At 40.2% G+C, this 25,641-nt stretch overlaps 2 protein-coding genes across 3 annotated transcripts; one reads left to right on the top strand and one right to left on the bottom strand.

The window, feature by feature from the left end:
• The first annotated feature begins 2,956 nt into the window (after positions 1-2,956).
• On the top strand, positions 2,957-18,894 carry LOC132990064 (calcium uniporter protein, mitochondrial-like). Of its 2 annotated transcripts, none has more exons than XM_061058112.1 (8): positions 2,957-3,271; positions 15,046-15,115; positions 15,255-15,422; positions 16,441-16,545; positions 16,704-16,864; positions 16,958-17,167; positions 17,824-17,934; positions 18,607-18,894. In XM_061058112.1, the coding sequence occupies exons 1-8, from the start codon at positions 3,164-3,166 to the stop codon at positions 18,682-18,684; spliced, it is 1,011 nt and encodes a 336-aa protein (XP_060914095.1). In that variant the 5' UTR covers positions 2,957-3,163; the 3' UTR covers positions 18,685-18,894. The 2 variants fall into 2 exon arrangements, with proteins under 2 accessions (XP_060914095.1, XP_060914086.1); XM_061058103.1 differs by having other exon boundaries at positions 2,958-3,271; positions 16,958-17,161; positions 17,818-17,934.
• A 429-nt stretch (positions 18,895-19,323) lies between these two features.
• Positions 19,324-24,138, bottom strand: LOC132990076 (caspase-6-like). Its single transcript, XM_061058125.1, has 8 exons — positions 23,986-24,138; positions 23,614-23,655; positions 22,726-22,768; positions 22,473-22,622; positions 22,253-22,329; positions 21,925-22,100; positions 21,675-21,825; positions 19,324-21,218 (listed from the first exon to the last, which is right to left on the bottom strand). Exons 1-8 carry the CDS (start codon positions 24,089-24,091, stop codon positions 20,980-20,982), a joined length of 984 nt encoding a protein of 327 aa, XP_060914108.1. The 5' UTR covers positions 24,092-24,138; the 3' UTR covers positions 19,324-20,979.
• Between the last annotated feature and the right edge of the window lie 1,503 nt (positions 24,139-25,641).

Raw genomic sequence — 25,641 nt, 5'->3', positions numbered from 1 at the left:
TTACTCAGTCAACTTGTCGGCAAAATAAAAGGATAAATCTATCAGCTGGCTGATAGGTAATGACTTCACTGAAAAAAGAACAGTAACTGGGCAAACAGTTACATACACAATTTCATTAGTGTCTGAAAGACTGGACATGATGACTGACTCAATAAAACCGTTAATATGCTGATGTTAAGTTCATTTCTTTGGCAGTTTATCTGAAAAGAATGATGAAAGGTTACTCTAAAGATGAAAAACAAACCTCATTGCCAAAAGCATATTGATTGCAGATTTTCTGTCATCCCTCTCCATCTTCTATAAGAGAGTAATGACTAGTGCCATTCAGTTCACTGGTCTGTGTGGTATACCATCAGGAAGGAAGGTTTGAAATACTTATTTTGTGAAAAAATGTTCTCTCCTTTAAATCTATATCCTTTGTATAGAGAATTGTTTTATCTTGGCTATAAGTCTCTTGTTTCCATTTTTTTTTGTTAAAACTCATTTACACAAACAACATCAAATATTGTAGGATTTAAGATGACAAGCTACTCAAATGTTCTCTGTTTATTCAACGATGTTATGACAATGAGTATAGAGCTGCAAACATTACACGACTAACTGACAAGTAAACAGTACTTTGGACCTCTGGAATCACAATTTTCTGAAGTTTTATAGACAAAAATATTGAACGATGGAAAACACAATGTAATCTGAAATGATGGTTAGTTGCAGCCCTGAAAGGGAAAATTCAAAAGGAAGCTCAGAGCATGGTATAGTTTGGCTGGGCTTGGGTGTCACTATTATAAGAAAATAAGATTTATTTGGGGGTTTTTACAGATCTTATTGACCAGGTTCAGCTTCAAGAGTGAATAGGTCAATAAAATGCTGCAGTGACCAGAATCAATGTTATTGTTTTTTTGGGTTAGTTTTTTACTGGACTGGCATTCTGTTCAGCATGGCTTTTGATATAAGAGCTATGGGGAAATTACTTCTGTATCGATCACACAGCTGTTAACTAATTAGTTTGGAGGCAAAGAACCAATAAGTCCATACGGAGAAGCCGAATCAATGTTAGTCATGTCAAGACCATGACTTTTTTGCAAATAATTAAACATGCAAAAATCCTGTATCCTATTTAACAAATGTTTTCCTTTCCAATAGAACTTCATTTTCAACTTCTTTAATCCTAGTTATATACACAGTTATATTAACTGTCAATGTTAGTCTTGTTCTCAACATGGTCCAGAAAGCAGCAAAGGTCTTCTAGGGGTGTGTAGTTATATCTTGTGGTTTGAAGTAGGAGAAAATGAAGGCTGTTGTAGTTGTCATTTGAACATCAAATCTTAAGAGAGAGAGAAACCATGATAACAAGCGTATTATATTATTGAAGGCAGACAAATATTAACAAAAATAATATGTTCTTGCCGACACAGTAACCCACCTGAGAGGTATTCCAGGCAACCTCAGGCACACAAAGCAGCCCCTCAACATGTGGGTAAAAACACTTGCGCAGAGTAGCTCGACTCTCGAAAGTTGAAATCTGGTTGCGCAAATCAACCCGATTTCTGACACTTTGGGGACGGAGACCTTGAGTGGAAGTGGACCATCCATGATTGGTCACTGTCAACACCATTACGGCAGCACGATTCTTTGAACCTGGATTGACAGCTTCAATTACATGATGTTTGAATACCCCAACAGAACCCCCCAGCTCAGCTCTCTCATCCTAGACTGGCTTTAAATCTCACAGCTACTGGAACTTCAATGTTACTCTCTGGCTGCTAAGTCACGTTCCCATCTGAACAATAAGCTTCCTTGTCTTCCTCAGTCCCTCTCGTCAATAAAGTATTGAAGATAAAAAATAAAACTAACTAATAGCCAAATTAACTGTTACACTGAGCCCAACACCGAAGCTGTCAATTAATAGCTAGTCATTGTTATAAATGATTTAATAGTAAATACTGGTAGTTACATTTTTCAAGTAATGCTTACATTCCAATAAAGTTTGGTAACCAATACTGAAAGTGCTAAATGAGACAGGTTAACTTCTCAGCAAATTTGATAAAAAATTCAAGTAGATGCTAGAAGGTCAAAGAAGTGCTCGGCTACTTACCTTGATGTTGATGAAGTGATGAAAGTTAAAGATGGTCGACAACTGTTACCCGGCTAATTGGAGTGCAGCTCCATGCTATGGCTGGTGCTTCAAAGCCTATTATAGTCTAAAGATTTATGCTAACCGATAACAATATTTGGGTGTTTGGCTATTATTCCTGTGCAGGCGCTGAGGTGATGGGACATTTATTCTTTTAGATTTCATACATAAGATAGAAAACCTGCCACATTTAAAAGCTAGCCAGCAGATAGAGGGTGACAATAACAACAGGTTGGTGATATCTGATAGCGATCATCAGCTACTTTTATTCACAAGCTAATAAGCAAGTTAATTTGGATACCAGAGGGGGAAAAAACCCACACACTTGCTATTTTGAAAACTACTCACCTTGCTTTAGCCCAGTGGTGGGCAACTGGCGGCCCGGGGGCCACATGCGGCCCCCATCAACCCTCAACGTGGCCCTCGGGTCAATTTTTACACCTCAATTAATCTTGAACATGAAGAAAACATGACTAAATCTGCCATGAAATCATGAAAACCAGAAGTATGTCCATAATAATATTTGATCACTGGCGTATGTTGAGTTAAATTGGAGACAAAATTGACTGTAACCGTTTTTTTTTGTAAACTACAATTTGGCCCCTCTGGCAGTGAGAATGAAATGAATGTGGCTCCTTGCTGTGACCATCCCTCCTTTAGCCACTTGAGGTTGGATTTTGATGTTTGGGATGCATGGTTAACTTACCTTCACTTTGGTTGGGGGAGCAGGAGCCCAAGCTTCCCTGCTGGCTGACCGACAAGCGGGGGGGGGGAGGGGGGGGGGGGTGAGGGGGCAGGGAGTGGAGTCTGTCACAGACCGCGGCGCATGTTGTCAGAGGAAATGGTATGCAGCTCGATGTGGGCTGTTCCTCCCTCTGTCCCGTAGCATACAGATCATCCGCTGTTATTTACACCGAGGACATCCTGTTTTCATCTGACTAACCGGCTGCTAAGACACATTTTAGGGGAGTGTTTTCCCCGCTAAGTATGCCCCAAAGGAACAGCTAGTAACACGGTAAACAGCTGGACATGGCTTCGGTTCGGATTGTCAGCAAAGTTACGGCGAGAATTTTCGGAAGTATTCCGCCTGTTTATTACGGTGTCAACGCTGCACGTCCAGTTACATTTCTCCAACAGGTAAATACGTCTTTAAGCTTTTTTTTTTAATAATTCAATTCGGTGTCGGTTTGCTACGCTGCCGACCAACTACGTCTACCGACATTTAACAAAGTAAAGTTGAACTGGTTTCCTGTTTTTTTGAACCCAACCATTAACATTCACGTAGGCTCCTGTGCAGGTATTGAAACGCTAACTTCACTTACTTGAAATTGGGATTTTCCCATCACATATAACATGGAAAAAGACAACATATCCGCTACAGAGGTGCTTGAATAAGATTGTCTGTGATCACCCTTGGTATGTGTCCTTTTGTAATCACTACTGACAGAACAGCATACATAATTCAAGTAGGCTACATTACATTGCTCTTCGGGGGGTTTAGATAGTCCATAACTGTGTGTGTATAACAGATAAAGCCTTGAAAACTGTGACCTTTTTGCACATTACCGTCCATTATCTCATCTCTAAAGCAAGGCTCATTCAATTACTCCTCTGAGAAAACCATTCGGGCACTCATCCGAAGCAAGGGTCCGTGATCAGACTGCTAAAACATACTGTACTTCTTAACTCTGTAAGCATGGACTTGACTTTCCCTGGAAAATCCCAAGAGACATTTGACGTTGCCAACGCTAATTACCATGTCTGATTTTCAGACAAAGGGTAAATGTATTTCTGCACAAGGCTTTGAATGGATGCAATTTTTGGTTGTAGTTCAGCTGGGTAATGCTGCACACATGTAAATAACACAAGAGCACCACCAAGAGAATTTGATGGTGGAACTGAACTCACAACAATAGTTGACAACAGTTCACAGTTGAATCACTTATCTTTCATTTTCTATTTTATACTCTGATGCTAGAATATGCACAGGTCAGCTAAATGGTGAGGTAGCCTATCCCAAGTGGACAATCTTGGCCAGCAACAGGAAGAACAGGGAAACTGCTGAATGCCATCTCCATACTTAGTGAATATTGACACTTTGTGGGGTTGAGGAGAAAGCCATTATGTCTGTAAAATGGGCAAGCTGTCATGAGTCACTCCTGCATGCAAGAATGACTAAGATGGGTTCTATTTTTAGCCAGGATCATATATAATATCGGAGCTGAAGTTTTCCTCATCTCAGAGGACAAACTGTATGAAAAATGCCCTCCAGCAATCAGCATTGAGACCTCTGAGGGCAGAGACATACTGCATTCAGCCATGCCATAATCCATAATTGTCTTGGAGGAGCTTCAGGCCTCTCGGGCAGACCCGTGCCCAGCCGGCTCATGCTTCACCGACTGCCTCTAAACCAGATCACATCTTACCTTTCAGTATGCTTAGCATGTTAATGTGGACAGTCTCACTACTTAATGTTGGTCTGTGGCCCTCTTCGAAGCTTTGAGGATCCGGCAGATGCCATGTGTTGTCTGTTCTAATGTACTCTCAACGTGGGTCCCCGAAATAACATGGTCAGCTTTCTATAAACAGTAGATCTGGACTATTTGAGGAATATCTGTAATGTGTGAAACCATTTTTCTACATTGTGATGACATGTTGTGTGATATTGAAATGAGCATCTAAGGCTTAGATGCTCATTTCAATATCAAGTTATTGCTTAGATTCTAAGCAATAACTTGAGTTCTGTGTTCCTTTTGTTACACATGTTTGACAAAGTTACTACACATCTTGTGTCTTTGAGTCCTGAATAGTCCTAAACAGCACAAGTTTTGTATTGTTTTTCCACAGGCCCTATATTTTGGACAATATGATGTGATGAAGTGTTGTTTTAAAAGGTGTGGCTTAAATACAGCTTGTTATAAATAGGCGGGTACAATAAGAGACTTTGACAAGACAGAGAATCGTGCTGCATACTAAACCAGTTTCAGGAATTAAGAAAACAAGTTGTAAGCTGTTATACAAGTCCGATGAATGGCACAGAGAAGTAATTCAGATCACCAGGAACGCAGTGTTGACAGAGGTAATAGACAGGGATCACTTCGGAGGTTTTTAATTGGAAAAGAAAAATGGAGTACCTCACACTTCGATTTAGCAAATCTTTCTTAACCAACTTGTTCTGTTCCCCTGCGTAGCATTGAGTATGCGCGCAGATGTGAACCGAATATAAAGCTGTGTCAGCAAGCAACAGCGTGCACTGTTCATAACCTGAGGTATGTTCTTCAGTGGGTAGTCAGGAAGAGTATTATTTTTTTTTGTCACATTTCATTTTAATCATTGTAAAAAAAAATAAGCACTTCATTCCCTAGAGCCCCCAGGAGATAAACCCCCTAACAACACTAAACATCTGCTGTTACTTTTGTTCTGCCCTTCAGCAAAAGTTTGCTGCAGAGAAAAGCCTTATGAAGGCTGGCACTTTCCCTTTTATGCAAAGCTGCAAGGTGTTTCGCTTTTATGCCACCAAGTGATTTGATTTGAGATCATTTGTTTCTCTTCCTCCGTCAACACTGAACGATATGAAGGGACACAGAATATGATGCAGTTTGAAATACTGCTAAGAGGGCATGAGTGCTGAGAACATTTTAAATTACAGTATAGTATAGAATACACATTCTGCTTACTGCAAATAAGCAAGTTTGTTTTCCGCAGCAGTAGTTAGTTACATTTATCCACAGGATGACAAATGAAGATGACATTTTGGCAGAAACACACTCGTTTGCGAATGTTTTCCTGAGTCATAAAAGAGCTCATATCAGAACCATCTCTATGCTAAACAGGAAGAAGAATAGGAAACAATAAGCATATGTCCATCAGAAGTGTGGAAAAAAAAAAAACAGGGCTCCTAGCATAGTCATAAGTTTTTTTTTTGGCACTGTATCTCATCTCTATTCAACACTGAATGCTCAACGATGATTGATATAGACCATTTAGAGAATGCAACCCAGCTTTCCCCCCTCATTTTGACTCTGCTCATTTCAGCACTGTGTGACATCAACACTGCACATTGTGAAAACAAATCGTGCACAAGGTTTCCACAGCATGCAGGGACAAATCCAGAGGCAACAGTGCTGTTGTTATCACCATACAGTCATATTTATAGGTTGTACTTTATAAGTGCTGAAAATGATGAGGACATTTGTGTCTGTGAGATATGTTTCTGCTATTTCATACGATCCATAAACTCCCAAAATGTCAAGGCAGCTGAAACAGACATGAGGTCGTTATCGAAAGGGTTGACATTTTTGTCTGACAGCTGGCCCTGTCTGTTGACACATTTCAACATCTGGACTGGCATTATTCTCTTACCTGGAGAGCAATTTTACTTCAGCAAGCCAGACTGCCTGTTTCATGCCAGGCGTATGGGATGTTCCATATTAGCACAGCATCAACAGAAATAGAACAAGACTGAACTCCTGGAAAAAAAAGGATGTGGACATCACCTGTATAGTCGCTCTGTCAGACCTACGCTTTACTTATTAGTAGTATTAGTAGGGCTTCCCCTCGGAGATAATAAAGTTTACCTTGACCTTGACCTTGAAACAGCAGTTTGTTTTGGTTTCATGCTGGTGCTCAATGGTCACATCTAACTGGATCAAAAAGTCGAGCATTCTTCCTTTAAAAGCAGAACAAAGAAAAGCTTAATTCTTAACCTTAACTGAGTTACTTACACATGCAACTTAACTGGAACTCCGGAGATCATTGGACGTCAGTGAGTCAGACATGCACTCCTGCATATTTCTCAATGTGTATCAGTGTTAACATTTCAAAAAATTAAATGAATCAGACTATATTTCACAGAAGAAGCACTTTTACGGACAATTAAATGGGATGAATCGCGATTGAATGTTGAAATTCAGCAATTTATCATGATAAAAAATAATATTTGTTTGACAGCTCCTGTTAATTGATATCTAGGTCTTTCACTTGATACCAGTACTCTGAATGGAAAAAACCTCGAAAGAGCTGTAGTGAGAGAATGCTATAGCAGGGTTGTAGACTCCATTTACACCTTGTTTAACATGTTATCTGGGACATCTGATGGACTAGTGGATAAAAGGCATCCTGCATGCACTATACCGACATTTTTTTACTCCCTTGTTTCCCTTCGGCCTCTCTTCTATCAGCTGTTCAGCAAAGATGAGAACAAATGTGTGATCTTTATGTCTCTGCTGGATTAAAGAAAATGTGCGACGATACACTGTCTTTGTGCATGCAGAACTCAGTGCAGTTTGAGAACTATCAGACAGAACAGGTCTGGAGGGGTCTGCAATGTAATCAGATACCAGCCAGGTAGTTCAATCAATAAACCACATTCTTAATCTAACTCAGCATGGCTCTCCTGTCAAGCAGCGCTGGAAAAGCACTGAAGGCATACTCTACCCCGGCCAATGAAAACACGTCGGTACACTAACAATGCTTCTCTTGACCTAGGATCCCATCAACCCGCCCACCTCTCTAGTTTGCATATTTCGATCCGCAAGTCAACCTGCAAATTGCCTTTTGAAAATAGAAGGGCACTCAGAGAGCACACACACCTGCAGAGGCCAACAGTCCTTTCCCTTTAGTGGAGTGTTTATCTTCAGTTGTGCTTTGTCTGGTTGCTTGTTTGTGAGACTTACAGTGTCCACTATTGCTTGTTCGTAAGGGCTTCAATTGCCTGTCTCTTGATCCATGGTGGTGGTCCAGGGTTGAATAGCATGCTCTCTATGCTAAACTACAACCTACGGACCTGCAAACATCACCAAAACACAACTTTCTTTTAGAGGTCAAATTAAAGTAAAAGTAAAAATCACAATCAGGACAGAGATGTAAATGCTGTTTCTAATTACAGTATGGAAACTAGAACCAAAGATACACTGTTGATTAGAGCATGATGAAAACATTGGATACAATAGTTACATTTTCTGTCTTTAAAGTCATTTAGGACCAAACAGATAACAGCACATGTGGTATTTATTAGCTATTGATTCTAAATACTTTTTCCTTAAAGGATTTATATGCGATTTTTTGATCCAGCATGTGTCGCCCTTGAGCACCAGCATGAAACCAAAACAACTCGCGCTGCATTGTTGTGTTAGCATGCTAATGCTAGCGACCTTTATTATGCTCGTATCTTCACACTGCATGTAAATTTATCCGAAATGAGCGTGATCTAGAAACGCTTACGTGACATTCAATTAAGCAGTGACTACGGTATGTTATTCTTCTTTTCTCTAGTCCCTCAATTAAACAACTTTTATGAGCCGGCCGGTTGTCCGGGCGATGTAAACAAAGTGAAGATAGGACTCGGGAAACTCGGAACGCATCACAGACAGTGGGACTCGGTGTTACACCCATTGTAGACAGTCATGACTCACAGAGTTATTTTCAGAGGATATACTTGATTTCTATTACATTTAAGTGTGAAAAATCGCATATTAAGCCTTTAAACTATTATGTTTTTTAATATACAATTACATTTTTTTCAAAATCATGAATGTCCTGGCACAGTCACTAAAGTTTACACTTGCACTATGCCTGTGCCAAGTCATTATTGATTTACGTTTACTTGCAGAAAACTGAGTGTATTATTACCCTTGAGGTAAAAAAAAAATAGATGCTTGAAATAAGTCACTTCACGTTGTTTGTTGAGTTACAGTGCCTTGCCAACAGCACTTGTTGGAAGAAGACGTCATTGAAACCTTCAAATGTAACCGTATCAGTTACAACAATGTGAGTTTATGATATTTGCATAAGGACTGAAGCCTTTTTGCAAACACTTGGAAAGAATGGGCGGTGACCACTTATTGGTGGTGAAGTCCATAAACAAACATGATAAAATTCATAGCTGCACAATGCATTTTAAAATGTACAGAATGCAAAGTGTTTCTTTGACAGTGAAATAACACAGTGGAGCTTTTCACTGCGTTAGACCTGATATTGTGCTTTCTCCAGAATTTTTGCAAGTAAATTAAAAATACTTTTTATTCCAACAAACTATTTATAAAGTGTGGTTTTAGTACTGCTGGTGTGATGATGCACTGCTGGGCTGTGAGTGACCACAGGGAAAACATGAGTCACTCAAGTTGGCAAAGGTTTTGTGGCAGTTTTTGCATTTCTTTAGAAGGGGAAGTTCAGTTTTTACTTCAGAAAAAATGTGTTTTTGCTCCGTTTAAAATTGTCCCTTTAAATCCGGACCTTTACAGATACCACAGGAATTCCTTAATCAGGAATTTCTAAATCTCGCCTTTTTGTCTTCTGTCTTTTAAGTATTCCGCTGTCGTGCGGTGCTAGAGTGCAGGGTGAAGCACTGTCTGCAGTTTTAATTTACTCTCTAGATCGCAGCTAGTCCATGTTAAAGTCAGGTAGCAATCTAAGATCACAGATATCCCCATCAGTAACTGTTTTTCAAGCCCATGAAGATTCTGATATGGTCCCCACACAGCATCAAACATCCACAGTATGTGTTTCCTCAGCTTCTCCAGGTGACACCAGCGTTACAGTTGATGAGCTAAAGGGCGTCTGACTCAAATTAAACACGTAGCAGGCTCGTGTCAAGCTTAATACCGACTTGTGCTTCACGTTTCTCTGGAATAGCTTTATTGCTATACAGTACATTGCTCCTAATATTAAGCTGGCCATTGTTGACAAGTTGTCTGGCTACCTGGGTTAATCCAAGTTTCAGTGTTGTACAGTGACATTAGTGCGCTTGATTTCTCTCTCTCTCTTGCTCGGTCACTGTTATCACATATTTGTGCCTGGGAACCTAGAAGATAAAGAATGGTTCTCGAGCTCTATGAAATTGTTTCCTGCCGGCTCCATTGGGCGGGTTAAACAAACAACACATGACTTGAACCCAACAGACCAGGGAACATATGAGACCAAAAGGCATGGTCTAAACTTTACCAAGAAGTTGAAGCATTTCCGATTAAGTTCAGGCAGCAAAACTACTTAACAAGGTCTGGGACGGGGATCATTTTGTTTTGGTTAAATGATTTAGTCATTGACTATGAACAAGAAACAAAAACAGCTGTGTCAACAGAGAAAGAGCTTGGCAGAAGATAGCACTGAAGGCAGCGTTAACGTTATGAAATAATTCATACCAATGTAAGAAAGCAATCTTTTGGATTACATGTTGTGGCTTTTTCACAAACTGTCTTTAGGTAAGGTTGGTGCCATGCAAACGGAGACCTTGTCTTTCCCTTTGCTGTCACTGTATTTTTTTCTCTCCTAATTTGATGGATCACTAACTGATGAAAGTAAGACAAATGCTTCAATGCAAATCATGTTTTATGGTACAGTGCTTGCTGTTCTATGTCACAATGGCAAAGGGGAGTCATTTCAATTTCTCCTCTTGGCAGCCTGCATTTGTCACCCTGGCTTTAAGGCTGTTCACCGCTCACACATATTCCTTTCCTTCTTCCTCAAGTCATGCCTGCGAGATAGCGTAAGTCACCACATTATCAAAGTGTGTGTGTCTGTGGAAACATCCCTTGCCCCCCCGTTTAGTGGTATCCAACCCTTGAGAAGAGTGGGAGCACATACCTTTAGGAAGCAGGGATTCAACAGGCCATAGCTCAGTTTTGACAGGATTCATAATTGAACGCCCAGCTGAGAGCCTACAGGGGAAACGAGGCTGTCTGTCACCATGATAACCCTGTTCATTGCTTCTGCTTGAGCAGGAAGCCCCAGTATGCTTCATTGCAGAGGAGGGACATAGCAGTTAGTCATCGCATTGCTGTTTTTTTTTTTTTCATGCCACGTCGTCCATCGCTCCATGGCATAAATAAAAGAGGCACATAGCTGAAGGCGTAAATATACCCTCAGCTGATTGTTTTGAGGAAGAACAGGGCAAAATAATTCAATGTAGACGAGCAGCTGTGCAGTGTCTTATTTTACTTTCTTTTTTTTTGATAAGAGCACAATTAGCAATAGAGGAGCCAATGGTTTAGTTTGTGATCACGTTGAGAAATACACCCCACTCTTTTCTGCAGGCTGTATGGGTGTGATTACTGTGTGCTGTGTGTGGGCCCGTTCAGGCATGTCGTCTTTAACCTTGAGTTTTTTTTCTTCTTTACAATCCTTTGTTGTGTTTTAATAATCTATGGGTGTGTCCTCTCTTCATGGGTGTTTCCCCAATGAAAGGATCATATAAAGTGCTGAGGTTAGACCATTTGATTTGCAATACAGACACTGCTCAGATTGTATGACATTTCATCCAGTATATTGACATGAATTTATCTTAAAGACAATTGACTTGAGTCCTGTTACAGTGCTTAACAACTGACTTAATATTTCCTTTTCAGACTCTTCCATATTGCAAAGTTCCTCAACCCCCTAATCTTTAAATTATTTTAGTAAATTTCATTGACGCTTATCTTTGTTAGCCCCTGTTCCACTTGTTCCATTCACCAATGCAAAATAAATCACTTATAGAAAGAGATAGATAACAAACAACGTTTCTGTTTTATCATACTTCCTTTCATGTTAGCCACAGTGCTCTTGGTCTGTCCATTACTGTAGTCCAGCTGACATAGTTCCATAAACATTGATTGGATTAACATGACATTTTGAAGAGGCATTCATGGTCCCCAGAGGGTTAGGCCAAATAAGTTTTGTGATCCCCTGACTTTTCCATTTGTATCCCTGTGTGTTTGATATTTCTGTTGTTGTATGAAATATCTCAACATACTATAACATGTACGACAAAAACGTTATTCATGTTCCCAGAGGATGACTGACTTTGGTGATCATCTTGCTTTGAAAATTAGCACCATCTTTAGGTCTGAATTTGTTTTTCTCCTTTTTAATTTGTGAATACAACTTTGCAAAGCTGCTAGCATGGCTGTGTACACTCTTGTTAATAGCGAATGACTCTGTCGCATCTAATGCAATTAGGGCAGCATGAGTCCCAGAAGGCACATAAAAAAACATTATTGCACCTTTAACTCATGTGTTGGCCATTAAGTGTGATGAAACCAGAGGGCTCTTTCACAGCTTGTAGTCGTGTTGTTGAGTGGTCATCTGACACTTACATTCTAAAATGTGTATGGATTGTATTCGCTTCAGGTATAGATCATCACATTTTTTCTGTAATGCGAATGTTCTGCTTTGTAATTGTGTGTTTTTGTCTGTGCATTTGTAACTGTCACTGTAGGCAGCAGAGCCAAAACGTTCAGCTGTTGTAGTCCAGTGTGCTGCAGACAGTAATATCGAAGGGCGTAGGGGCGAGGAGCATGGCTTTGGAAATGGGCCGGTCACTCATCACACAGTTCTCGAGAGGCATTACATGCCACAGCGGCCACATTCGGTTGATTGAGAGAGGGAATGGTTTGTGTGCACACGGCACAGAAACGGTCCGGGGGTCACTCAGCTGTTGAATTGACTCCGGTCAATAACCTCACACAGAGGAGACAAATAGTCCAGCCTCACCCTTGAGGTTCAGCATTTTGACATTAGCGTATAGCCCCAAAGTGCAGTGAGAGCTCAGATGTTTCTCCACTCAATCCTTTTTAAACTGTTGTGACTTTAAGGGTGTGCTAAGGAGCGGCATTGTGTACATTTTCATTTTATTCCCATGCACCTGCTGTATGTGATGGCACTCAGCTTAATGACCCACTATAGTTAGAGCAGTGGGTGGCCTATAAATGCTGCTCCAGGCTGTTTAGCAGAATGGTAATGTGTTTGCTGTCTGAGGTTAACTGTGAGAATTATTACTCTTCTTATCAGGTCTCAGAAACAGCATCATACGCATTTGCAGCTTTTCTATGGATGTGTAATATGAAGACTGTAAGATACAACAATTGACGAAAGATGTTCCTTTATTTATCAGGTTGTACCTTTGTTGGCCTTGTGAACCCTTAGAATGAATCTATTTTAGGGTCTAGGTATAGATCAGTCAATAGATTTACGTGCCCAATAACAGAGACATCCCAACAATTCCCTCCCCATATTAACTGTCTCTCTTTTGCCATCATCTACAATAAAAAACAAAAAAAGTAGATCATCTTAATACAGAAAAGAACAGAAAATGAAGCAGAGTGCTTGCGAACTTTTCGCTGCGGCTGAAGGTGGTGAAATAGATGAAGGGGTTTTAAGTTAATAGTACTTCCTGTAGTTCCAACCCTCATGTTAGGAACTACTGTTTGACATTATTGTAGCCTATATTCTGCAAATCATAAAAGCTTTTCTGCAGCATCTTTGTTTGTTTGTTTGGCGATTTTGTGAATTATTGTGATGATGGGGTAACTTGACTGTCAGGTATTTATACAGAATCCATCCAACAGCTTTTTAAAATTGGTTTTCCCGGAAGATTTCCCTAATCGAAATTTAAAGCAAAGCATCCACAGCTGTAGAGGCTCCCATCCATACCGCCCACTCCTTACTGCTCTATACGTATCACCACATACAGTGCTTTCAAAACATTTTTAACCATTTAATATCACTTGAGATCTCACAGAGGCTGAACAGCTAAAGGTTGACTCATTGGGATTACATTTTGCTTTAAGCCAAGAGTATTTCTAAAAGCTCATTTTCCTTTGCAGTAAGGTGCTCTACTTCATCAGCAATATGACAAACACTTTTAGTTCAAACTTGTATGAAAACAAGCTGCCCTTGTGATGCATCTGCTTCACCTCCTGGCTCTAGCAGCTGTTATCTGTTCTGCGCTGTTGTCTTTGTGGTTTACAGTGCCTCACACAAAAGCTGCAGGTCATGGGGGACGCTCCATGCGAATTTTGGTTTTCCTGTTAAAGCTCTGCCTCCTGACCGGTGTGTGAGTGTGATGGACCTCAGCTCCATCACCATGCCTCGAGGTTCGCTTGCTTTCCCAGCCCATGAATCTTGACAGCTCCTTTGGTCCTGCTCTTTAATGTGATATTGATTGAGCAAACTCCCAGGTGACCAACAGGGGGGAGGCTGAGAGTTGCTGCCACATCCCCTAGATGTCGGTCAGAGGAAAATGTATTCAAGTGGGGCGGGACCCTTCTGAATGTCAGATTAACAGGGAATTCTATCAAGGAATCTGTTTTAGCTCGTGTGTTGATATGACTTCATTAAAGATCACTGGACATTTAGATATCACCATGTGGTTATTGAGGTTACAGCGGTTACAACCCTAACCCTAAGCTGACAGAAAACCTTGTTCTGGTTGTGACTTTGTGCTAGAATTGCTGTTTTGTTTGCACGTTCATGTGGCATAAAAATGAATAAGAAATGTGAGTTTGCATGTTAACTAAATTACCAAAGATTAAATCTAGTTCAGAGAAAATTGAGTTTTCCGATTGACTAGAACAATAATGTGCTATCCCTTAAGTTGTCCGCTCTATTATCAGAACAGTGTTGGGAAGACTTGCAGAGTGATCATACATTTTATTGAGAGACTCATTGACGTTTCATTAGGCGTTAAGAAATGGCTGCAGACCAAAATGTAATTAACCTAACCTCTGGTGAAAGGAGAGATGGTTTCATCAGAACAATCTGTACTAACAGCTGGTTGGGTTTCTACACAACAGCACTTACAAATGAAATGAAATAAGGGTTCAAATGCCAAAAATGCCACAGAGATTTATTATAGGGTGAAAGCAATCTCGGAGCAGAGCCAATGGCCAGATTCAAGTTATGTAGCTTGTTGACAGTCTGTGTGTGTGTCTGTGTGGGTTTTTTTTTTCTTTTCAGGATGCTTCTGATCTGTTTACAGTCCAGTGTCAGCTGACATGACAGTTTACAAAGGGCAGGATGAACTTTGAAGAATGGATTACAAACGCATTACTCTGCCAGTACTCATCTTCTTTATTCTCTTTCTTTCTCTCTCTCTCTCTCTCTCTCTCTCTCCTCCTTTTGGTCTTTCTATTTTCTTTCATATTTTCCTTTTTAAGGTTCAGCAGAGGCTGCCTTCCCTTGGAAGTTGCCGAGCTCTTTTCTACAGTACACTCCCGCCCTCCTGTGGTAATTTACATGCACTACAGCCACAATATATCAAAATAATAATAATAATAATAAGCCTGACATGATGTACACAAAGCTCTTAACACATGCACACAATCTCAACCATACAAAAATCGATTTCCAACTTTCTGTGTTGCAGATGTTTCCTTGAGTTATAAATATGGCCGCTTGGTTCTGGAGGTCCCGCTGCCCTCCAGGAATGAGAATTGTCTGTTCTACCTGCGGCCCATGCTGATGAGTGTAGGAGACCTGATCACAGATCTGCAGAGAGAGGACCCCGGAGTCACTGCCGCCGTCTTATCCAAGGGTGGGACATGACACACGTGCCAAATATGCAGGCACCAGCTTGTCAACATTCTTCAGCTTCGGTTTTTCAGGTTTAACCGTTTTTTGTCTCCACCTGGTATGGCAGGTTGTTTGCTGCTACTGAAAGCTGGAAAAAAAGGAAAACAAATGGTTAACTCATTATCACCAGCTGTATTATTATAACATTCCCCCTAAAGTTTCAAAGATTTGTTAGCTTGGAATAGAGAGAGAGAGAGTTGTAATTCATTAAAGTCGGGTTGGAATCTCCAAATATTTCTTCTGTAATACAAAGGTCAATGTTTATGAGTCATTGTGATCTGCTACCCAGTAACGTACAGCGCAGTGTGAACTTTCACACAGGTTATGGCTCTAAAGGGAACTCCATTATTGTACATCAGAGTCTGTAATGCCTCATAGCTGGAAGAAAAGTTCTGTAAAGCTTTTTGTGGCTCTGGAGGGAGCCGTGTGCAGTTTGGAAAATTGCCTCACAGCTTGAATGATTGTCATCTAGGGCTGACGACCACCAGTTTGAAAATGGAACAAACTCTTCTCTCTGAGATTGTTTCCTTCATGTCATTTACGGTCCAATTGTAAATCACATAACGTGATGTTGTTGTTACCTCCAAGGCATTCGCGATCTCCCCAATGACCCATAATGCAACAGCCCTGCAGTGCAATGTAATTAATATGTGACTCACATCACCCCCACCGGAAAAATCTGCTTCTGTAGAAATCGCTCAGTCCATCTACATCAGCCAGAGCTGCACAAACAAGCAGGTTGTCAGGTAGATTTCTATCATTTCAGGAAATAGAACTCCATATCAGCACTGAGATACACACATGTTTTATTATACAATTTTGAATCCCTTCGTAATTTCCTGATGTGTCTCGTGAGAAACTTTGTTTAGGCTGCAAATGATTGACTACCTCGTGTTTATTTGGGCATTCTGTCAGAAACATTCTTGAGTTATGTGATTGCAGTAAAAGGACTGAGTTGGACATCTTTCCTATTCCAACAGATGAAGAGCATGTAGCCAACACAACTCTGATAGACGCCTTGCTGGACAAAGACTTCAAGCTGGTCATCAATGATACTGTTTTTAATGTCTGCTGTCCTGAAAAGGGTACGAACGCATTTCTTTTCAGTCATCAATGGTTCTCATTTTGTCTACTGAGCTAACTGATAACTAAGCCCTGCTTGAGTAAAAGAACAAGTTGTTTCTCCAGCCATGACTCATCTCAGTTTTTTCCTCCTCCACCTTGTTGTTACTCACAGCTGCAGTGTGTACGTCCAGTGAGCACAGCATGGGACTGGAGGACATGAAGCACGTTGTGCATCTACTGCACACGGCTCTCCACCTGCCTGAACACCACCTGCTGAAAGAGAGGCAGCTGCTGGAGAGACTCGACAACCTAAAACAGGAGCTGTCCCCGATGGAGAAGGTATTTTATAACGTTTAAATGCAGGTGGTTTTATGAACAGGCGCCTACAAGTTGGCTCTTAACCCGTCCCTCCTTGTATTGGTTTCCTGACAGATGAAGGCACAGCTGTCCCGTTCGGCAGAGTTCCACAGCTCCAGGGTCGTCTGGACCGGCCTGGCCGTGTTGTCTGTGCAGGGTGGTGCTCTGGCGTGGCTCACATGGTGGGTCTATTCATGGGATGTCATGGAGCCTGTGACGTACTTCATCACATACGGCACCAGCATGGGAGCCTTTGCCTATTATGTCCTCACCAAACAGGCAAGTCTAAGGGACAAAGCACAGACACTTCTGAGCTGTTGGTTTCCAGATGTGTACCCTAACTGATTAAATATACACTAAACAGTGTGATATGTTGGTCAAACACACTCATTAGCTTTTTGCAGATAGTAGGATGAGACGATCAATACTACTCTTACTAAATAGAGAACGGCAGCCTGCAGAAGTAACCTTAGCATAAACACTTGAAAGCGCTAGCCTGATAAAACAATACATAAGAAAGTCAGTGCATTAGGCCGAGACATAAACGTGCCGAACATACAACGACAAGTTGAAGTTTTTGGTTTTGTGTGGATTGAACAAATTAGACATTAGTTGTTAATAAGGAGTTCTTGGTAGGTGGATTATGTAACCGTCAGGCACAGATAACTTCTGTTTCCAGGTTTATTACTCAGCTATCAGCTAGGTAGCTGCTGGATCTTTTTTTTTGCATATTTAACAGACAGATGTGACAGCAGTTTTAAATCTGTGTGTCCAACTCTTATGACAAAACTATTGTATTTACAAACATTTCAAACTATTCCTGTAACAGTAATATGAACCTGGTGCTCAGTTGTACAAAGTCATTCACGTGTGTGCAGTTTTTTTAAATTTTTGCGTACCACATTAATAGCAATCCCTTTTTCTCTTTCCCTCAGGATTACATCTACCCAGAGGTTAAAGACAGAAAGTTCCTGCAATACTTTTATAAGGGGGCTAGCAAGAACAAATTCAACGTGAACAAATACAACGAACTGAAGGATGAACTGGCTCAGGTTGGTTGATTGATTCACCTTTTACTTTCTTAAATTAGCTTCTTCCTTTGCCTCAGGGGGAGACACTTAAAAGTCACAATCTACTGCATTTCTTATCCTGAAAGCTAAACTAAACCGCACACACAAAAATGTTTCTGTATTCTAAGCGTCTGAGCAAAAGTGAAAGATGGAATGTCTCAAAATCTCAGTCACTCACTTTCCTGCATCAAAGTCAAATCACACAAAGATATTATTTTTACGGTTTTGATGTTTCAAGATACAAGCTATGTAATGGAGTACGATTTTACAGAAGGGCTAACAGCTCTTTTAGGATTTAACTTCACTTACAACAGCAGTGATTTCAGTGAGATTCTAATTTTCAGTGTGCCACCTTGTGCTCAGTGGGGATTCTTTTTGACATGGTTATCATCATAGTTAAGAGTGTAAGCATTTGCTGATAGCGCTAACACTAATTACAGCTGAGAATGATTGGATTGTCATTATTTATTTAGTCATGAACCACATCACTGGACAAATACACATTTTGACATCATAGTGGCAATGGTGAAGTATCCAGAGGGTGGCATACAAAGAGTCTTGTTTCAAGACCCTTAAATACTTGTGATTCAGTTCATTCTAGGAAACATCCAGAATAAATGTTTAATAATGAATGCTCTGTGTTTTCTGTGTCAGGTGGAGGAGGACCTGAAACGTCTGAGGGAACCAACTCAACTCCAGCTACCACTTGAACTGATCCAGCCAAAGCCATAAACAAAGCCAAGCCATGATTACTGATCACTAAAACTTATACACTCCGGGTGGGGGGTGGGGGGGGGGGGGTAATTTCCTTCTTTATTTTGATAGACACCTTTTTACCAGGAATCCATATCATTCTTTTGTTTATTTTACAGTCTTGATAATGATGCTAATTATGTCACAGAGGATTATTGAATTAAAAGTATTCCCCATACATGGAGAGAATCGCCTGCCTGATGTCTTATTATTTCGTTATTTTATGTGACGGATATTTGTAAACACCCTTAAAAGTGCACTATGGAGTTTTGGTAGAGAAATGTGAAAGTTGGAGAAATGTTACAAATTCTGTGGTCTATGTTCTTAACTCTATACATAAACTGTCCTCAGAGGAACATTTGGTCTCTGGAACACTGTTTGAAGATAAAATGCTACACTAGAAGTTATGGTGGTGGGTCCACTACAGTGAAACCGTCACTCTCCTGGTAGCTTTTTAGCTCCAAACAGTGCTCCAGGGACCCGTTTTTTCCTTTGAATAAAGTTTGTGTATTTAGTTCAGAAGATAGAGCATAGAATTGTTTCACTTCTCCAACTTTCAAATTTCACTACCAAATCTACATAGTGCACCTTTGCAGGTGAAATAAAGACATCACATGATTACAGTATATAAAAGGACACTTTTTATTTTGAAAAGTCACAACAGCATAGACCACACAAATACAGGATCATCAATGTATGCTGGTATCTTGGTTTTTCCTGAGTCATAGATCACGTGACGAAGCTAGAAGTGTTTTAGGTCCAGAGTACAGCTCACAAACACCCCGCCTCCTCCCTGAGGTACTTTCCACACTCGGGTTTTTGTTGCCATTTTTGGTGCAAATATGCATTTATCATATTCATGTGTTGTGGCTGAGACACAAAGAACAGCACAAACATGAATTCCCTTTTGGTGGAGTTAGCTTTAAGACAAACAGCATGTCTTTAGTGCCTGGATAATCTTTAATGATGACTTGATCATGAACACTTAAAGAGATATTGGACCCTTCTATGTAGTTGCCTTCTGCCTCACAAGAAACATTTAGTAGGAATGTAAATGTCTGGATTTCAGATGTTCCTGCAAATTACATTACATTCCAAAAAACTAGATTTACAGTACTTGATAATTCCACAAACCTCAGAGATAATGAACATCATGTGGAAAGCTGGAGATGTCCATTTCTACAGTTTACTTGGCTTCTTAAGAAACAAGTCAGCAACAGTATCGGGCAGGTTTGGCATCAAAGTAGTTTAAAGTGGAAGCAAGCAAAAATGTGAAAAAAAAACAGATGAGAGAATTTCAGAGTGTGATCCCTAATTATCGCGCAGTGTAGAGTTTTTAAGAACGCTAAATGTGTATGGCTCTACAGGATCTGAAAACAGTAATAAAATAAGAGGAACTTCTTAAATCATAATGCAATCTGATACAAAAAAATATATAAATGATGGGCTCAATAATTAGTCTTGATTTGAGTCAACACAAATTAGCAGAATTCACATTTAAGCCTTTTCCAGTTTGAATACAAAGTCATCCAGACACACTTTGACTTCTGGTGCCAATTGGTTATTAGAGGAATAAAAGAATGATAGTACATACGGGCAACTGTTTTCTAACCCTCTCCCTTAAAGAGTTAGGGTTTTGTTTGGTAAGGTAGGTGTTTTAGTTTTGTTCTTAGCCCGCCTGTACTACACAGCTGTTAATGTACTGGATTATATTAGGGCTACTTGATATTTGCATTATCACAAGAAACTACATAAGCGTGTCAAACCAGTAAATCTGATCATGTATGATGTTTTACTAGTTTTTCTAGTTTTTCCTCTACCTCTACCCTCCACCTTATATCAGCCACAGAAACGTTCCCTGTGTTCATTCTCTGTGCTGACAATGCAAAAAGCAGATGCATCAGCCAGGTCATGCCATGGTCCAGTTTTTGATCACAGCCAGGGAATCTGGTTATCTCCATAAGAAGCTTTACTTAAGAACTGAAACCATGATTTCACAAGACTTGAAGTTTCAGGATTAAATTAATAGTGTAAGAGTGGGATTATTCATATTTCTTGGGTGCATGGGTATTAAGTTGTTCCTGTTATTTTATAACCTCTGTAATTACTACGGCTACCAGTTACCTGATTGTTCAATGCATATGTGAATAGTATTGTTCATAAGCAAAAACACATGAAAGGACTAGATAGAAAAATCATCATTTCTTAAAATTTACCAATAATGATCATAAAACAGCTCGTTTTAGGATATTATTTTTCCTTTCAAAGGTTTAACTACTCCTTTTTTGGCCGAAAGTAGAGTTTCTTGGTCAGCATTGACGCAAAGCAAGGCACTTGTTTCTTCCCGATGGAAGTTTTGTCACTACTACTCCCAACGCTCCTCATTGATACTTTCCTGTTGACCAGCGTGAGCAACTCTGTGAATTCAAGAGACTCCCCGTACTTCTGAAGCAGCTCACACAGATCCTGGACATACCAGGAGCCGTTGATGGTCTCCCTGTGGGAATAGTAACCTAAAAAGAAAAACACAGCAAAACTGAATTGGGAAGTTGTTTCCTACAAACAGCAAACGTTTAGAGAGACTTGCATGTTTCAAATCATTTGATCTTGGTTTTTTTTTTTATCTGTATTTGTAAATCTTTTTGGCGGTCTGTTTCTCACACCCACAACACTCCTGGGCCAAATTAGTAGCACCATCTTACATCGCCAAGCATTTTTTTCTACCCATAAATATAATAGATGCTGTAGGTTGGTGTAGTAACTCGGCAAGTTAGACAACGAACACACCTACCTAGGGAGTATTTTTCTAGCAATAGTATTAGTGAGCAAGCCAGGTAAAGTTAACCTGCTAGCTGTAACTGAGCTTGCCTGCATGGATCTTAATTGATTTTCTAACAGGCAGAAGCCCAGAGAGCCGAAATGAATGAATAAATTGAAGTTGCAAGGTCAATCAATCCTGCCATGCTCACCTTCAGCCACAGAGTAGCACATGATGAAATCAGCCCCAGCAGGGAGGGTGTGCACAGCGCTGGCGTCCACTACCACCTCGTTTGTCTTTAACTCGCTGTCCACTGCGTCACAGGCAGTCACTGGATCATCATGCTTGTCCCCGCGGCATGCCTAGTGAAGAAAGACAGAGTCCCATATGCTGCCTTAAAACAGGTTCAACTGTAAGAGGCAGTTGAATGTCAACAGGTTTTAGCTTTATGTTGCTCGTACCTGTAAGATAAAGATCTTTGGCTTTCCTACGAGGCTCCTGCACCTGTCTCCTTTGAAAAGGGATGTGATGTCCTGAATGCTGATCTTGCCATCGTAGGTGTACACATGATCGTTTTCACCATGGCTCAGGAAAACAAGTAAAAAACAGTCGACGTCTGAGTGGTCGGCCTCTGCAGCTGTTGAGACATCAGCTATTTGTTGAATGTGCAAGTAAAAAAAAACAGGAGCAATACAGCCACATTCTGTGTGTGTTTAAAATATAGATGGCAAAAAGGACACTTGCAGAATTCAGTAATAATGATGTGACGCTGGTAATGAATGCGCTTACCTTCATTGATTCTTTCCAACACTTCTTCCTGTTTGTAGTTTTCATAAGTTTTCACTTCAAAGTTTAGATCCTGCAGCCTAAAGAGAGAAGTCAACATTTGCTTAAGTGCACAGGGCATGTATTACCAGAGGTATTTTACAAAGTCGTATGTAAACAAGTACAGACAAGTTCTTGAGCACACTCATAAAGTATACTGTTCCCTCTCGCTCAGAAGTTGTACCTTTTCTCTAAGATGTAGCGGTCAGCGTTTGTTCCATGCCTGTCACTTAAGCCCAGGCGCCAAAAGAAGCGCTCCTGGTTAAAGATGAGTGCAAGACCTCTTCTTTTGTTGTTCATCTTGTACTCCTCCGTGGGATCCAAACCTAAGGAGCTGTTTTGCATTGTTTTTATTAAGAAGAGCACAGAGAAACATGAGTACTGGGCCAGAGGGAAATTTGAATTTCCAGCTGACACACAAATAAGAAACAGTTTACCTATTGATGAAAGCATCCGTCTCTGTCAGGTTTTCAGTGCACGCTGTGGAAAACAACACACGCATGAATTATCCCACTACTTGACAATCACGCAGGTCTGGATTTACAGCTTTGAAAGGATTCAAGTTGCCACAAACATGGGAGAATTTGGTTTTTCAGGTTTCTTTGTCCATGAATGAAGGTGCATGAATTGCTCCGCTGCAGCTGGTTTGGGGTCAAGCAGCTATTGTTACATCAGCTTAGAGTCCTCAGGGGCTTCAATGGCAGGTTGACAGGTGGAGAAAGATTGCAAAGGCTGCTAAAAGAACAGAGGTAACACCTCCATACCACACCCTACTGATATTTAGGTTAGATATCTAGTGCTGAAGCGGCAACTCAGGGCTGTTTGATAAGTAAATAATTATGTTTGATTGTTGGGTGCTGTACTTTTATACTCTAAGTTTATTGGGCTTATTCGGCAGTCTGGTCTTCATCCAAATGTAATCAAGGCAAAAGTTTAGTTCATTGCGATGGTCATTTGGACCCTGTAAACTGAGCTATTTCTTATATTCAACAGTCCAACTATAATGAAATATACTTGAAGATTGAACTCTTTCAGACTTAGACTGAACAGGACCATGACATCATTTTACAATAAGTGGTGTCTTGGCTTTTCACCGTATCATTAATGGCAGGGTGGTTCTGAACAAAGTTATAATACAGGCAGATCTGGTTGATATTTAATGTTGGCCTTTAGAGGGACTTTGGCTCCCCTAGCCTACCTTTAAATGTTTAACTTGTTTGTTTCACTTTTGATTCGATAAATGCACACCTTTCCTTTCACAGCACCTTGTGTACTACTACACAAAGCTTTAATAAGAATGTGTTTCCTAAGGTAAAAGCACTTACCGGGTCTGTCGGTTGCTGTTCTGCTGTCCTTAGCAACACGTTCTAGAAAGGTGAGAACAAGAGCAATTAAGTCTTGACATTGAAAATAAAAGGTAAAATGACATTTAAAAACCTGCTTTGTTTGACTGAGAAACTTCAAAACTGAATGAAGACAAACAAGAATTTAAAAACAGAAGAGGCGTGAAAGCATCTACGTAAACTTATGTAATAGTTTGTGATAGTACACAGCTGAATGAGTACACTTAGCTTGAGTTAGATCGGAAGTCAACAGATACTGAATGTAGATTTACCCACTTTTAAAACACCACAGGCTACGCAGGAATTCTTAACTCGTGCCTACTCTTAGCTGAAAAGATATATGTTGTGTTTTACCTCTGACTCTGTCTTCTGCCATGTTAGATGAGTTCACAGACTGTCTTCTCTCCGACTGATACCACTGGAACAAATGACTTTGCTTCGTCAAGCCAACAACACACATAAAAGATGATTAAGCCCCTCCCCCTCAATGGCTGAGTGTGGCAACCGGCGGAAAAGATTGGCTCTCATGGTTGTCAGTCAGATCCTCAACCAGGACTTCCGTATGTGTCGCATTGGAAGAGCCACCCATAAAACGATGAAGTAGCCTACAGAGGTTTAATTGCATATAGTTAGTAAAAGTGAGATTGATACAGTCGACGATTAGGAAAGTTAAATCCAGACTTTTTTTTTCCAATTAAAATATCAAGATGATGACTATATGATAAAGGGAGAACTATATTTTATCTTTGTATGAGGGGTCAGTGGGATCCCAATGAAAGATGCTCAGGAGTAAAAGGAAGAAATGGGCAGTTCTTTTCTTCTATCTTGTAGGCCTATCTAATGCTCATTATTCACAAATGATTTCTTAAACATTTTATGTAAAGGATTATATAGCCTATAGTGTTTACTAATTACAGGGAAAAGACACACACAGCTGTGAGATTGTAATTTAACAAGTTTGTGTAGCTGATTTAATTAGAACTTCTAAAGTCTGAATAGTCCGCCTCTGCAGCTGCTGAGACCATAGACTGTAAATATTACTTTTGAGATGAATCAGCTGTTTGTTAAATTCACCAGAAGTTACTATATTATGACATAATTAATGTTGAATACTTTTCAGGAAAAAAAAAAGTTAAAAGACAAGGATTATAACTACAGAATACACAGTCATCTAAATGTTATTTATGATTGTGCATGTGCTTAATACTCCAAAAAAAAAGATTTAAACAAAATTAGGAGAATTGACTGTTTTTAGGTTTTTGGCATCTTTGTTAAGCAGCCCAGCTTCAGGTACGTGACCCACTGCAGCTGGTTTGGGGTCAAGCAGCCATTGTTACATCAGCTTAGAGTCCCAATGGACTTCAATGGCTGGTTGACAGGTGGAGAAAGATCGTAAAGGCTGCTGACAGAACAAAGGACTAAAGTGACACCCAACCTAAAGATGTTTAGGTTTTATGAAAAGGCAGCAGTTCAGGCTATGGGATAATTGGTAGGTCCAGTTTGCTTATGTGACACATTTCTGTTAAAACATCAGTTTGCTGGTTACACTTAACTCAGTTATTCAATAAATCCCACCTTCGTAAAGGTTAAAACGTCACTTTTCTCTTTGAATTGATTCAGTCGAACAAGAGCTCAGAAACAAGTGTATACTCAATCCTCAATGGGGTTTTCTTTTAGCAAATGTTCATGGTCATTGGTTAATAAGCTATGGGTACTCAGCAAGATGGCTCTTCATCAAACACTAAAAATGGTAAGTCTATGGTTTTACCTACCATATTACGCTAAAACTAGCAAGAGTGAGAAAAATTATGCAGACCATTTAACACTTGTCTGATCAACCAGTCAGCCGGAAAAGTGTTCTAAGCAAAGTGGTGAATCTCATTTTCACCAATTAATAGGATGTGAGAATCACTTGCGGTCTAGCCCCTCCCCAGGGGGCAAAAATGACTCATAAAAACATTCAATGACAAGAATAAAATACATCATTAACGGGCATGTTAGATTAGGGTT

Source organism: Labrus mixtus, chromosome 2, assembly GCF_963584025.1.
Source record: "Labrus mixtus chromosome 2, fLabMix1.1, whole genome shotgun sequence".
Taxonomy (NCBI): Eukaryota; Metazoa; Chordata; class Actinopteri; order Labriformes; family Labridae; genus Labrus; species Labrus mixtus.
Note: the sequence above shows the minus strand (reverse complement) of the source record. Positions and strands in the feature narration are given on the sequence as shown.

Bases quoted from the DNA above. Each gene is read 5' to 3' on its own strand.
- LOC132990076 (XM_061058125.1), bottom strand. From the start codon at position 24,091: ATGTGTGTTGTTGGCTTGACGAAGCAAAGTCATTTGTTCCAGTGGTAT. The intron at 22,330-22,472 runs GTACAACTTCTG...TTCTCTCTTTAG, and splicing joins CGCTACATCTTAGAGAAAAG to GCTGCAGGATCTAAACTTTG. The intron at 22,101-22,252 runs GTAAGCGCATTC...ATGTCTCAACAG, and splicing joins GTTGGAAAGAATCAATGAAG to CTGCAGAGGCCGACCACTCA.
- LOC132990064 (XM_061058112.1), top strand. From the start codon at position 3,164: ATGGCTTCGGTTCGGATTGTCAGCAAAGTTACGGCGAGAATTTTCGGA. The intron at 3,272-15,045 runs GTAAATACGTCT...TTCCTTTTTAAG, and splicing joins CAGTTACATTTCTCCAACAG to GTTCAGCAGAGGCTGCCTTC. The intron at 17,168-17,823 runs CTAAGGGACAAA...CCTCAGGATTAC, and splicing joins TCCTCACCAAACAGGCAAGT to ATCTACCCAGAGGTTAAAGA.